A 15,528-nucleotide genomic window follows, 5' to 3' on the forward strand; every position below is an offset into this window, starting at 1 on the left:
CAAACTTGGGCTACAACCATGAGTACATCTTTTTCATTATTAGTAGCAGCCTCCCGCCTCCTCTCTCCTTCCCAGACAGCATTTACAGTACTTTATCCAGCATCACTGAGGCGCCCTCAGACAGTGGTAGAACGCTCTTGCCCCACCCTCCCCTGGCCCCCAGATGGGCAGGCAGGCGGCGCTTCCTCCCCAGCTGCCCAAGGCCACCCAGGGAGTAGGAGCTGGTGGCAGAGCAGGAACACAACCCCGGCGACCTGACTCTCAGGCCAGATTTCAAATTACCACCACTATGGTCTCCCTCCCAGGAAGGCATAGGTCCCAGCCTGGCCCACACGCACCCACACACACCCACACGCATCCACATGTATCCTTGCTCTGGATGTAGGTTCCTGAGCAGCCTCAGGCTGCAGTGAAGCCGATGGCTCGTCCCCATGTTCTGAGCTAGTACAGCCAGCACTTCGCCCTGCGCTCTAAAAACATACCGCCCACATCTGATGGAAATTAGATCCATCCATATATACCCAAAGTGTTCTTCTTTAAGGAATTTTTGACATCCCGGCAGCCTTTGGTGCAGAGTTTTCCCCTCCTTTTCCCTTTCTTCCTTCTCTTCTCTCCTTAGTGGTAAGGTATTGACTTTTGCTGAGGATAGCTTAGAACTAGACACAAAGTTTTAGACTCAGGACTTCCTGGTGGCATTTCAGTTCTTTTAAAAATTTTTATTTTTTTTTAATTTAATAAAGCAGTGGGACCCCAAAGTCTGTGAAGCTATGGAGGCCTCCTCATGTACATGGACCTGGGAGGCAGGTGACAGTGCACTCAGAGCTTGCTCCCGCTGAGTGTCCCTGACTGTCCCCGGAGACCCCTACCACCTGACATTCATAGGGTGGGTGTACTGCATATGCAATCTTCTGGCTCCTCTGGAGTGTCTTATTTCGCTTTCCCAACACATTGAAAATTTTCTCAGGAACAAGGACAGCTACATATTACCAGGCAGTAGAGAGCCACGGTCTTAGCAAGAATGCTGAGGATAGACTCACTTACTAGCCACGTGACCTTGAGCCTATTATTACCTCTTGCATCTCAGTCTTCTCATCTCTAAAATGGAGGTGTTAAGACTACCTGCGCCATTGGGGCCGTTTTAAGGATTAAATATACTGATATACATACATAAAGTGCTTAAAGCAGTGCTTGGCACAGAGTGTGTGTGTGTGTGTGCATGCACGCACGTGCACGTATACGTGCATGCTTACACTACCTCTATTAACCATGTGCCTTGGTCAAGTTTCTAAACCCTTTCAGCTTCTCATAAGTAAAATGAAAGAAATGACCAACTGCCAGCACCTATGGTGAAAATCACGTGGGACACTGTATGTACAAGGCCTACCAGTGTCTCATACATGGCGGGTGCTCAGGAAAAATCAGGCTCTTTCCCCCATCTCTCCTTTTATTCACTTCCCTGCCCCCACTTCAGTAGCATCTGGGGCAGCGACACTCAAGAGCAGGATATCAACAATATTCAAACGACTCACAAATACAGCCATTTCTATAAGAATCAGAGACTATGATTACCTACAATAATCATTTTTTGAGTACCTACAGTAAGCCCAACCCAGTAAGTAGGAAAGGCTCTATGGAGAGCAAAGGACGAGTTGTACAGCTTCACACACAGCCCAGTTGTTTGCACGCAGTTTTGAACAGAAGAAGAGGGGGCTGTGGCTGCAGAGCTGGAGTTAGGGAATGATACTGATAAAGACAAGCTGATGGCATCTTGATTATTTGGCTTAGAAGCCTAATGTCAGCCCTCGTTCCTCCACTCTGCCTCTAGCTAGAATTCACGGAAGCTAGTGTGCACACAGGCCCCTCTCCAGGCCAAGCCTGACCTAGGCCTGTGTCACTGTGTTAAGACCCTACAGTTTTCAGGAGCACTAGAGAAGCTGCTCCCCAGCGTGTGGGCTCAGAAGCTCACTGCCTCAAAGGCACAGTATATCCCTGTGCCCAACTCAAGGAAGAAGCTGCTATGGTCTGAATGTTTGTGTCCTCCCAAAATTCACATGTTGAAAACCTAATGCCCAGTGTATTCGGAGGCGGGGCCTTTGGGAGGTGCTGAGGTCATGTGGGTGAGCCCTCATGAATGGATTAGTGTCCTTGTAAAAGAGGCTTGAGAGCTCCCTCGCCCCTTCTACCAAATGAGGACACAGTGAGAAGTCTGTGACCCGGAAGAGGGCCTTCACCCAACCCCACTGGCACCCTGATCTCGGACTTCCAGCCTCCAGAGCTGTGAGAAATAAATTTCTGTCATTTATAAGCCACCCAGTCTGTGGTATTTGGTATAGCAGCCCTAACCGACTAGGACAGAAGCATGCCTTGCACTGGTCTGCCCGGTGGCCACTGTTGACTTGCCTCATACCCTGGCCTCCGGCATATCTGAGCCCTCTCCTTTTCCCTGAGTATCTGGGGTCCTGACGTCTGCCCAGCTCTTGCTTCCTACCCCCAGGAACTGGATCCTTCCCCTATAACCACCACCAGTGACCCCTTCAGGAATGAACAGGTCATGGGGTGGAAGACAGTCCTTGCCCTACCCATTCACTGGGATCCTCACTAACTTCAATTACTGATGTTTGCTGAACTGGGCTACACATGTGGTCCAGTGTGCCCTGGACGAGAAGGCTCCAAAGCTTCCTTCACTTCCCTTCCCTAGCACCCCCAACCCACCAGCGCAGGTTTCAGCCCAGCCCCTGCTCCACCAGTGCTGCGTAGCCTCCAGATTATGTCGTCTTGCGCTCAAGCCCATGACTATTGTTATGATGGCAGCCAGGGAGACAATTACTGTCTTTATCTACCACTGCTCAGCCCAACACTCTCGAGGCATTTAACCAATTCTGCCTTTGGTCCTAAATATTTGTGGCAAGAATGAACCTCAGCTAGGCCTGACACCCAGGCCTCTGGAAGGATGCTCCGAGGAAATCGGTCTCCCATCACCCAGCCTTGCGGGAAACACTTGGGAACTTGTTGGGTTGTTTACACCAGCTGTTTGCACCTGGTGAGCCAAGCATGCAGTCCCAGCCTCTTCATCAATCAGGAGATCTGGGGCAGGAAGCCAGACGGGAATTAAAACCCAGTGTGAGAATGGTGAAGGAAGGGCCCTGAGCCTGGCGGAATCCTCATTCCATTAGGTGGCATTACCACAGCTTTATGTCTCTGTGGAGGCCTGGGGGACTCTGAAATCACACCTCTGCCTGCAGGTATGCTGGCCACCCCCTGCTGTGTATGACCAACTCTGCTCATGTGTGTACTCTTTGCCATGAAGGAAAATTCAAGTCTTCTCTTATCTTTGTTGTGTCTTTCAGTCACTGTCCCATTGTGACAAGTCTGCATTTGCCTTATTCATCTCAGTATTTCCTCAAATCCTTTTGCAAGCAGGCAGAGTTGAAATAATGAATACATGTATACTCACTGTAGCCTCTGCCATGGCTAACAGGATGCCTAGTCTATGAACACTCTGAAAAAAATTTTTTGAAAGCATGAATGACGAGAGAGATGTATTTCACCAATGATGGCATCTTGCAATTGCAAACTTGTGCTAAGATCCGCCACGGGGCAGGCACTGTGTAGGAGATAAAAAGACACATGAGACAGAGGAGCTGTTCTCTAGGGCTTTGCAGCCTGGTCGGAGTAAGTGGCAGAGACCTTTCCTGCTCAGGGAACGTCTGTGCACTTCCACATATTTTCCAACCTCTTCATGATTAGGCTGGTTCTAGCCAGCACGCTTTGACAGAAGTGATGGATGACACTTCCAGACGGAAGCATTTCAGAGCCTCTATGTGACCCTCCAGCTCTCTCTTCCCTTGACATGGCATCCATGTGGCCTCCATCAGTCTGGGTCCTTGAACAACTGCATGAAGCAAGGACCCCTGCTCCATCACATTAGACATGTAACGTGAGCAAGAACAAGTAAACAACTTCACGTTATGCAATTGAGATTTTAAGATCACTCTAGTACCTTAGCATAGCCCCGTCTATTCTGATGCTGGGAAACACACACACAAATACAGGAACGATATAAGACAGGACATGATAAACTTCCAGTGGGCTGAGTAGATAATCCTCCCCAACCTTACTCCCCCTTGCTGCTTTATAAGCCACCCTGCTTGTGGTATTGGGTCCTCTCTGCTTTTCCCTTGCTGTTGCCTCTTCTTGGAGTCCTCCATCCCGATCTCGGTGGGGCTGGTGCCCTCCTATCATTCAGGTTTCACTGTAGTGTTACTACCTCCATGGGCTTTTCCTGACCACCTGATCCAAAGTGGGCTCCCCATAGCCACTATCACACCACCCTGTTTTGCTTTCTCACCCTCTGTGGAATGCTGTTATTTACGCTCCATCTTGCCCTTACTACAGCGTAAATACAAGGAGAGCAGGGACCGTGTCTTTCCTATTTACGGCCATGTTCCCTGAACTGTGTCTGGTGCAAAGCAGGCGCTCAACCCACATCTGAGGGATGAGCAAATGAATGACCTGTGCCCAAGGAGTTCAGAAGTGGTGGGAGGAAATCCACTGAGGGCTGAGCGTCCCGAAAAGGATTCATGGAGGAGGCAGGCCTCCAGAGGCCCTTTAAAGGGAGGGTCCCTGGGGGTGGTTCCAGCAGTCATGCAGCCTGAGTGAGGTACAGGGGTGGGGACACACAGGATGATGTGGGGTGACCACGAGTTGGGTGAGTCAGCTGGGATGGAGGACAGTGAAAAGATGGTTGAGAGCCTCAAGTGCTAATTTATATCTGATCTCAGGGCAAAAGGAAGCTTTCTGCAGGGGCTGAATGGGCGTGATGCCTCCCCCCTAATCCAGCCTTGAGAAAGGCTTCCCGGGTGGGGATTTCCAAGATAGAGGCCCATTGAAAGAGGCTGAAGACAAGAGCATAGTCTTTAGGCTGTGACAATAGTCCAGATAGGAGTGATGATCCATGGACAGGAAGCAGGAAATAGTGAAGGAAAAATTAATAAAACTTGGTTCAGAGAAGTTCCATTTGTCCAATGCCACACAGCTGGGGGCAGGAGGGAGAAAGGAGCCAAATCTAGAACTCAAAGTTTCTTTCCACTGAAAATTGAATTCAGTGTCCTACTCTACAAAGGCAACTCTCCGAGCCCTGTGGGAACACCTAGGCTAAAGATAGACACGAGCAACAACCCAGGACAATTCCCACAAGGGTTCCTGTGTGGGTTCCCGAGTGGAGACCCAATACACCACTTCAGTCCAGATAGTAAGAAACTTTCAGCAAAACAGCATGGAAGATATTTGCACCATAGAGGTAGAATTTAAGTTTGAACCTTAGTAAAATGAGAATATAATGCTTCCCCTGCTGACCACACATTAGTTTTTGTGAAGATAAAATGAGACAGAATTTGTTTTCAATTTAAAAATGCTCTATGAGCATCGCTACCACAAAGAACAAAATGTGCTTGTTAGAATTTCGCCTCCTCTCCAGTGTGCAATTTCTTCTAGTGTCTTGGTTTAACAGCACGAAGGGGCCTGAACTTTTTGGGTGAGGGAGGGTGTGCCATCAGGAAGAGTGGATGAAGCCTCAAAGTGTAGAAACTGCTTTATGGCCCAATGCAAGGAGACCTTGCCCAGCCTTGTACATGAGACGTGTCCACTAACTAACCTACGTGTTAATGAGTTTTGGACTGTTGACCACTGTATTTATCTTCCATCTTTACCACTATGGAGCTGTGCAAGAAAAGTGAAATCAAGTAGTACAAACAAACAACAAGAGGACATTTCTACAGCATCGCTGATTCCCCGTGCCTCTTCCCCACCTCCTGCCCACACCCTCACTAATCTGCTTTATGTTGGGGACCCCTGCCTCTCTCTGCTCTGTGGCTTCCTATATCCCTACCAGAACAGTTGCGCAAACATGCAGCTCCCATCACGTCACACTCTTCAAAAAACCCCCAGTGGTGTCGCGTCAGGAGCCGTTGGGGAGATGGGGGACATTCCACCCTTGATGTTTCCCCATGTGGACCAAGTGAGATTAGCTGTAACGCCCTGCCTTGTTTCCCCACCTCACTCATTGCTCCTCTTGGGTGAGAGAAGGGACCATAGCTTATCCTACTGGTGGATCTGGAAGGTGACACTGGCATCCTTGTCTACCTACTTCCTCTGCCCTTCCTTTGTGGCACAGAGGGCCTGCAGCAAGCATGTGTTCTTCTGTGCCCCTTCCCCGCGTCCTCAACTTGCAGGGCTGTCCAGTCCCATGTTGTCTGCCACTGGGAGGGTAAGTCTGTATGGAAGCCCGTATGAGGAAGCCGATTTGGCTTTCTTGCAAAGCTGCTTCCTCCATTGAAGCCTTTTTCAGCTATAAAAATGAAATCTTGGTTTTTATCTATGTCTGCCTCTGCCTTATTTCTCAGCTGGTTCAAGAATCAGGCCAGGAAGGTGGGTACCTTTTGTTTGATGCCCCTTTGAACTCTGGTCAACAATTTTCCATTGTCTATGAAAATAAGCAGAGCCCTCAGCCTGGCATTCAAGGTCTTCCACCAAAAAAAGAGGTATTGTCAACTCTCTGGGCCTAGTCTCCCACTGCACTGTGGCCTGCCTGTGTTTTGGACCCTCGAGCAACCATGGCACTGAGCTCTCTTGTGTCCTGGACACGCTTCGTGGTTTCTTTCTTCCGTATGCTGGGCTCTGTTCCTTCGACTCCCCTGGCATTTAGACCCACCGAATCCCACCATTGTACAAACCCAGCCCACATGCCATTTCTCTGTCTGCCTTTCCTGCCCCGGACGGAGCCAATTTCTCCCTTCATTGCCTTATTTCTCATTCCATTTCCTCTGCCAGGAAGCTGCTTCTCATCCTGCCCACTCCCACCTCCCTCCACACAGGTCTGTCTGGCTACCACTTACCTCTGAGCTCTCCAACTGGACGCCTTCACCTCAGAAGCCTGCCCTGGGCCCCTGGACTGTTGGCTGCCCCTCCTAAGTGCGTCCAGAGAATCCTGTACACCACTGAATACACTGATGTGAAAGTCTCTGCTTACTTTTCTTAAGAAACTTATGAAGGAACATAGACAACACTTATAAATATGTACACGCCTAAAGAGAGCAGAACTGCCACTCTCCATGGTCAATTGCCTACATCCACATAGAAACCCAAAGTAGACACCCACTGTGAGCAGAGGCCACGCCAGGAGAGGCACTGAAGGGGCAACTGGAACCAGTGAAACCCTTCTGGAATTCTCTGATCCTTCAGGGAAAGCTCTCTTGAAGAGGGGGTTATCCTATCAACCGTCTAGCTTCTAACTGGTCAGTGGATTAAAGACATCATATCACGAATTCAGCTTCCCTGAGGTCAGAGAGGCTGAGACTCCTAGTGCCCAGACCCACGAGGGAAAGGGGTGCCTCGGCCACCCAGCACAAGCACAAAGAGGAGAGGGTCTTGGCTCTCAGCCTCCCCCCAGCTAATAAGCACAAATGCGGAAAAGTGGTGCTCAGGGAACAGCAGGTTGCGGCTCAAATGACGGGTCTGAATGGGTCTGAATATGAGGCCACTGCATTTTTCTCACTGGCTTGAAGCTTAGGAAGTCTGATACGCCTCTTTGAAGTCTGCTCAGTGCATGGGGAGTGTGTGGATTTTCTGGGCCTCTGACAATATGGGCATAGATAAGACCCTCAGGCTCAAGTGTCGAGAGGCTTTCCCAACTTGATAAACACTGCTGGGAAAATGAGGGGAGCTAACACTCTGCAGTTTTTAACAGGAAATGCTGAACCTGTCTTGCTTCTAGGTTTGGCTACAAAGAATAGACCCTGTGGATTATCCTCAAGGGAAAGTGAGGCAAAGGACCTGGGCCGGAGGACTATTGACAGAGAATGTCACAGGAAGGATTTCTGCCTTGAGGGGAGGCCCTTGGTAGGCCCTACAAGTAGAGAACTACTGTACTTACTCATTTATCCAACTAAAACGCACTGCACGAAACGTCTCCTTCCTGTCCTTTTATTCACTTTGGGTCTTTACCACCCAAACCCTTGCACATAGTGAATTGACCACATTCACAGGAGCCTAGGGCAAACATGGGGTTTGGTGACACAGTACCGATTTTGGTGAGCCACTTGGCCACGGCACCATAGATCTCGTCCAGGATGAGGATGACCACGAGGTTGATGATAACCGCCGTTGCTGTCACTGTCACCCGGACATTGGAGCGAGTGGCCTTGTTGAGAGACAGAGCAGCTGCAGTGGTGATCCGATACACAATGACCCCAAAGACAATCGAGAACGTCAGGGCAATCTGTTCAGGACAAATAGGGAGAGTCACACCTCAGCGGACAATTATTGAGCACCTGTTATTTGCTCAGCCAACAGTACTATCTGCTGTGTCAAGTGTATTAATCTGGAGGCCATGGGTAGGCAACAAAGAAACTGCAGACCCTCTGAACTCCCACGCAAATTCTCAGTGTGGGTGCGTTTTCCAGGAGAGAACGGCTGCCATTTTCTATCAGATTCTAAATGGCCGATGACACACCACGAAAACTAAGGATGGAAACGCTGGAGACTGTGGAATGTACAACACACACATGATTTCTTTAATTAGGGAGCTTTCAGTCTACTACGAAGATAAAGTGAACTCCTATTAAACCATAGTAAATAATAACCAAGAATGAATTAAGTGGTAAATGAAGACTGTAGCCATTAAAGGAACTGAGAGTACAGTGTGGCAAGCAGATGCGGGTGGTCAGGGAACAGCTGAACTGGCAAAGAGTTAGCCATTGATGATTAAGTAGCTAGGAACTAAAGGTTTGTTTCCTTTTTGCAATTACTGATTGTAGCTTTTAGCTGTTTAACCCGCCCACTGTTAACTGTGCTGCTTAGGCACTATGCTGTCTGCCTCCCACTAGGCTCCTATAGACAACATCTCCCTGGAGCCTGGGTCACCATGGTAATGGGTGTCTGAGCTGTTTTTCAGGAATTAGAACTCCTTGTCCAGCCCAGGCCGGTTGAGACCACCAACCCATCAACTGGGCTCACGCAGATGTCCAATAGGCGACCTTTTGACGTCAAGAGGCTAAAAACTCCACCCTCAGATCATGCTCACGCCGCCATTTTGTGAACATGGGTCCCATGAAGAGACATGAAGTCTGACTATGCTTGTGTAGATCATCAATTCCCTCACCTGTCCTCACCTCCAACCACCTCTCTCCACACTTCAGACCACCTTGCCCCCCATCCCATAAATATCCCTGAGTCCCTGTTTTTGGGGAAGTAGATTTGAGACTCGTGCTCTGGCTTCCACACATGGCTGCCTTGTGAGTAAACCCTCTCGCTGCTTCAATCTCATCGTCTCAGTGTCTGGCCTTCTGGGCAGCAGGCAAAAGTGAACCCGGTTCTGTAACACGTGTGGAGCAAGTGGAATTTAAAGTGGGCCTTCAAAGAAAGGAAATAGGGAGCCATTGAAGGGGTGTGAGCTGAGAAAGGGTGAGTTCGAGCTTAATGGGGTGGGTGTGGGAAGACTGCCCAGAGGAGAAAACGGGGAGAAATCAGAAATAAGAGATTTAGACTCTTAGTCCTCAGGGCGAATAAAATATCACTCTAAATTTCTCTACCAAGCAATTTGAAATGGAGGACTCAGATTTCTCATTTGGTGCAGAAATCTCTGGCTGCTGTGTTTAAAAGGAAAGTTTACCAGGCACTTGACCTCAAAGGGACCCCCCATTTCCTCTTTCTAGAACCTAAGAGTAATGAGGCGCTCTCCCAGGCAGCTCCCTCTCCTCTCCCATCACAGCCAAGGAAGGGCCATCTGCACAAAGCACAAGGATGTCAGGAGAAGAAAGTGCCCTGAGTGAGCCTTCGAGAGGGCAGAGGGAGGAGAAGGAACTGCGAGGGGTGGAATCTACTCAGAGCAAAATTCAAATTTGTCTCCATCAAGTGAAGTCTCTTTCTTAGAATTCTTTCTGCAAAGGACACTGTTCAGGTCCTGTTGCTTCTGGGGTCTGGGAATGGGGGCAGCACTGGCTGTGAAGGGCTAAGTGGAGAACATGGGGAGAAAATAGGACAGGCAAAAGGTTCCCTCTGATGAAACAAACTGCCCCTGACCCCACATCCCCTTCCTAGACAGGAGGGGAGGGGAGAGGAGGGGAGGGGAGAGGAGGAGATGAGAGAGGAGGGGAGGGGAGGGAAAGGGAGGGGAGGGAACTGTGTCTTGGGCAGTGCTTTGCAAGCAGTGTGAGTGACACTGTGGGCTGCCAATGGTGAATGGGTTGCAGACATGTCAAGGTATGGACGTCTTCAGGGTGCCCGGGGGTGCTGATGCCTGGGGTGTACTGGTGGCAGCCTCAGCTGTTCCTCCCGTGTGCTTTACGAATAGTAGTATTTGCCCTGTGGGCCATGGGGTGAAAAAAGAAGCCCTTGGTAAGAAGGCAGGAAGGCAGTTCTCTGGGTGGCAGGAGGGTGTGTGTGTGTGTGTGCACACATGTGTGTGCATGTGTATGTGCATGCATGCATGTATGTCAGGGTGGAGGAGAGGTTAGATGGGAAAAACACCCTGTGGGAGGCCCCTCTTCTGGTGCAGTGTCAGGCCGGAGCAGCAGAAGGCCCAGCCTCCAGGCCGAGGGAGGAATGACTCCCATGTAAGTGGGAAAACCTGGACATGACATCACCCTCTCCAACAATGTAGACATTTTCACTTCCTGGTCCTCTGGGATTGTCACTGCCAGACACTAAGGGCCTGGAAAATGTGGTGTGAGATTCTTTTCCCCCAAAATCACTTTTGCAGTGAAGGCCAGCGATGGAAGTATCAATGAGGCGGGGGACGCCAGGGCACCGAAGAGTGAGCGAGCGTATGTGTGCCTTTGGGATTGTGATGGGGGAATGACTTGGGAAAAGCAACAATGGCAAAAACATCCTTTGCTTTAGGGTCCCGGGGGTGGGGCATGGAGGGATGAGTAGGGAGGAGATCAGCTCTATTCTCCTTCTCTGAGAGGCCCAGCTGCTCAAATGGGGAAGAAACACTCTTCTTGCCACTCAGAGTATGATCCGGAGACCTGCCGCGTCAGCTGGGAGCTTGATCAGAGTCTCAAGCACAACTCCAGACCTACTGACTCACCACCTGCCTTTTAACGAGATGCCTATTCAAGCTGGAGAGGCACTGCTCCACTCACTTAAGAAAGCCCTTTGCCCATCCTGCCTTCCGCCCGGCCCCGCCTCCAACATGCTCCTCCCCAGCCCTCCAGTGCCATTCTGTGCCATCTGAACTTCTCTGGTCTTGATTTTCTATCCCGCTATATAGAAATCAGGATTTGAACCTCTCCCTCAGTGTTTCTCACAAGCACCTCAAGATTCACAATTTTAAAACTGGAAAAGCGTGGAGAGTACCAACCCAGTCCCATGATCATTTTGCAGACGAAGGAAGAGGTGTGGAAAGTGAAGTGATTTGTTCAAGGTCACAAAGCCAGGACTACAACCCTAGTCTCCTGAGTCATGGTAGGAATTAAGGAATTTTAGCATTTAGGGATCGTCCATGTCCAGCCTTTGCTCTCATATAGCATAAGGAAACGGAGACCCAAGAAGCAGCAAGTGGACTGGTCCAAGGTCTGGAGGGCACACGGCAAAGCTGAGATGCTAATGGTGGTAACAACATCATCAACAACTGGTAACCTATTTGTGCCGTCTCAATGTCATTGTTCAATGCACATCTTAGCTAGCACTAATCCTTGCAACAATCATGCAAGATATGCCTTTTGTAGATGCGATTTAGTGACACCCAGGAATTGAACGATGCTGCATGGCTCCACTCTATAACCTCATCTGAGTCATTAGAACTCAGTCTTTTGGCATTAAGTCCTGTACTATTTTCACCACTTGTGGCTGCATTATTGAAATTTTTAATTAAATTCAACAAATATTTTCCAATCACTTACTGTGCAAACCACGCGCTGGGTATATTTCATGTTTGTGATCAGTCTCCCCCAATTAGGCCAAAAGCAGGGATTAGTCTTGTGCTGCATTCTGTGTCTCACGCCATTTTAAAGAGGTGCCTCACGCGTGGAACCAGTTTGGTAAAGATTTGCTGATCCGTGTACATGGTCACAGTTTCATTGTCTCTGTTACTTATGGTGTTTTAATCCCATAGCTTTACTTTTGGGTGTAGCCAAATTGCAATGGAAGCAAGTCCAGACTCCTATTTCACACTACGAGACAGACAGGAAGGAGAGCTGGCCAGGTCCCTACCCTCCAGGACGTGCATTCTGAAGCAGAGTTGAGAAAACCATTGCATGCACGCAAGGATGAGGCTGGTAGAAGCTGCACAGAGTCACAGGCCTCAGCTGACCAGCTGCTGCTATGCTCTGAGCAGAGGGCACGGGGATTAGACAGAGAAACTCCACAGAAGCAGCTTTTTGACAGTTTCCTTTGGAAAAGGCTTGGAGGAAAGAATAAGGAGGAGCAAGTAGAAATGCACAAGGCAGAAGCCACCTCTACTGAACCAGGGGACAGTGCCCAGTCTAGGCCGTGGCACATGACAGCAGCTCCAGTCAAAAAAATGCACACACTAATGATTTTATCATTGACATATTAAGCTGTCTCTGGCATCTCTTTAATTAATTTATTTTCTCATTCAGTCATTCAGAAAATATGTCTTGAGTGCCTTCTAGGTGCTAGTCACAGTTCTAGGTGTCAAGGATATAAAAGTGAACAAAACAGATGGAAATTTCTGCCCTCATGATGTTGATCTTCTAGCAGAGAAAGATAGACAGTAAACTATGTAGTATATCTGGTGTGATAAATGCTATAGAAACAAATGAAGCACAGCACAGGAGCACAGGGACAGGCTGCAATTTAACACAGGCTCGTCAGGAAAGGCCTGGGTGAAAAGGCGACATTTCAGCAAGGACCTAAAGGAGGAAACAGGAGAGAAAGCTTCAGGCAGAGGGAGCTGAAGTAGACGGAGCAAGGGGCAGAGATGCAGCTGGAGCAGGAGATGGGGGCGGGGTGGACAAGGAGGAAGGTCAGCCCTGTAGCACAAGGATGTCGGTTTCTACACCTCAGGAGATGGGAAGCCTCTAGAGAGTTTTGAGCAGAGGGGTGACATGATTTGACCTAGACTGTAAAAAGGTCAGTAGCCTGCTGAGCTGTAGGGCACAGTGTAAAAGCAGGGAGAGCAGTTAGCAGGCTAGGAGGCTAATAACCCAAGTGACAGAGGAGGGTTTCTGATGGCTGGTTCCCAAGAAGTAAACACAAGTAAATGACTGTCATGGGCATAGGAAGAAAGCTCAGGCACCTAGCTCTAGAGAAAGGACATTGCCTCTGAGAATCCTTTCCCGTATAAAAAGAAAACAAAAAGAGGGTTAATTCAAAAAGGAAAGAAACTTTAGCTCAATACACTGAGTTGGAGAAGAAAGAGTAAATTCATCTTTGTCCATGCTGGTCTGTACCACAGGTGGGAAGATGAACACAGCCCCAGGGCATTTCTTTGCTCTCATCAGCCCATGAAAAATACCCGCAACTGATCTGCCAGACTGGCATCTGGAGAACCTTCCTCATGGCCATGGTCTCGGCATCTTCTGCCAAGGTTGAGTCACAGGGCGTGGAGGAGGGACAATATTCGACAGTAGATGCCTTTGGCTTACTCTGATTCCATAACAAAAACAATCTTTTATAAACACCATCCTGACCTCTTTATCTCACACCCCACACCTTATTCTAGGGAAACGCCAAGTCCTTTTCTTTAGACGGTTGCGGTTTTTGAAAAAAATGAGAATAGTGCAAAACAAGGACTTTTTAAAGTTAACAGGTGCAGACTATATAGTTTGTTGTCTGAACTGGAATATTTTTGAAAGTAAAAATGAGTGCTGTTAGTGATTCTCTCAGTCAATGAGCCTAACCCAGGACTAGCCTAGAGCACCTGATGGACAGCTGTGAACTTTGAACGGGGCTCTGCCCTATTCCCACCGTTCTACTCCCAGCTCCTGCTCCCACATTCCAGTTCTCACCACTTGCTGGTTACAGCTGGAGGACCCCAGGCATAGTGCGATTTTCAATTAGTTCTTGGTTCTGATACAGAATCTTATTTGCATCAAGACTTGGAGTTGGGTGGGGTTGGGAAAGGGGAGATAAAAGAAGAGATAATTATATATTATTTCTAAACAACACAGAAAGTTTTCCCACCTTCCAATCTAGGTTTAGGAAGTCTCCATGGAATTAAAAACAAAACTAGACTCTGGGGGAGAGGACCCACCACTGACCCAGTTTTCAGTATTTGTCAATGGGGATGCAGTCATCTATCTGCTGTTGACAGTGCTAACGATGACGATACAAGTTCTTCCCTCAGACAGCAGAGAAGCTTCTCTTTTCAGTCCTCTCCTCTCCTGACCTAGCAGTAGCATCTGACACAATAGACAGCCCCCCGCCTTGCCATCCTTCCTTGGCTTCCAGGAATCCCCACTCTTCCCTGGCTTTCCTTTGCAATCTTCTTTTTGGCTCCTCCTCATGCTCCCAAACTTTAACATTGAAGTGTCTTGGGGCTCAGTCCTTGGGCCTTTTCTCTCTCTGCTCTCATTTCCCTGGTGATCTCATACAATCTCATGGCCTTAAACACCATCTCTACCATCTGATTACATGATTAGGTCCCCAGCTTGGATGTCTCCTCTGAACTCCAGATTTATATCTATCAAGAAAGCAACTCCAGAATTCTTCCCTCTCTAAGTCAAGAATAACTCCAGCTTTTTCATGGCTCAGGATAAAAACCTTAGAGTCATTCTTGGCTTCTCTCTGTTTTACACCCCATGATGAAATTCTTTCAGGTCTCCTTTCTCTCCACTCATATGCAGTGCCACTTGCATGGATCTAACTCTTGATCTTCTGTTTTGTTGCCTTAATCTAATTATCTCTTCCCACAATAACACCACATTGTCATACTTACCGTTGTTTTCTAATGTTTCTATTTGATAGAGCAGCACATCCCTCCTTATTCCTCTTCAAGAGCGTCTTGACTATGCTTAGTCTTTGCACTTCCATATAAATAGTCAAGGAGATGATATAAGAACCTTAGAATGTTATTGTTCCATTTATTGCCCACCCAAATTATATATTATTGTTGTGTATATTTTAATTCTACTCTATTTTTAACCTCATGAGACGTCATCATTGCCTTCACAGTCAAGGTTCATATTGGCTTTCCCACATATTGACCACTTTGATTACTCCTCATTCTTCTTAAAACTATGGTTTTCCATATGGGATCACATCTGAAATACATTCTTAGAATTTCCTTTCATGAAAGATGCAGTTGGTGGAAAACTTTCAGTTTTTGTTTGTCTATAAATATCTTCATTTTATCCTCATGATATTTCTACATGATATTTTTCCTGGGGACACAATTCTGGGTTAGCAATTTTTTCTTTTCAGCACATCTAGAGAGTGTGTCACTGTATTCTGACTTCCAATTGCTCTGAGAAATCAACAGTCAGTCTAATAATCTCTTCATTGAAGGTAGTTTGTCTTTTGATTTCTGACCTTGTTTGAGCTTTTTCTAGTGTCTTATATATTCTA

The 15,528-nt window shown here is 48.0% G+C and overlaps 1 protein-coding gene across 4 annotated transcripts in view; it reads right to left on the reverse strand.

Moving 5' to 3' along the window:
- ANO2 (anoctamin 2) overlaps nt 1-15,528 on the reverse strand; it is a 326,349-nt gene that overhangs the window by 66,596 nt on the left and 244,225 nt on the right. For all 4 annotated transcript variants that reach the window (XM_070269789.1, XM_070269790.1, XM_023643013.2 and 1 more), the window contains one exon: nt 8,080-8,275. In XM_070269789.1, coding sequence (XP_070125890.1) covers nt 8,080-8,275 — 196 coding nt within the window. The remainder of the gene's footprint in view (nt 1-8,079; nt 8,276-15,528) is intronic.

This window comes from Equus caballus, chromosome 6 (genome assembly GCF_041296265.1).
Source record: "Equus caballus isolate H_3958 breed thoroughbred chromosome 6, TB-T2T, whole genome shotgun sequence".
Classification (NCBI taxonomy): Eukaryota; Metazoa; Chordata; class Mammalia; order Perissodactyla; family Equidae; genus Equus; species Equus caballus.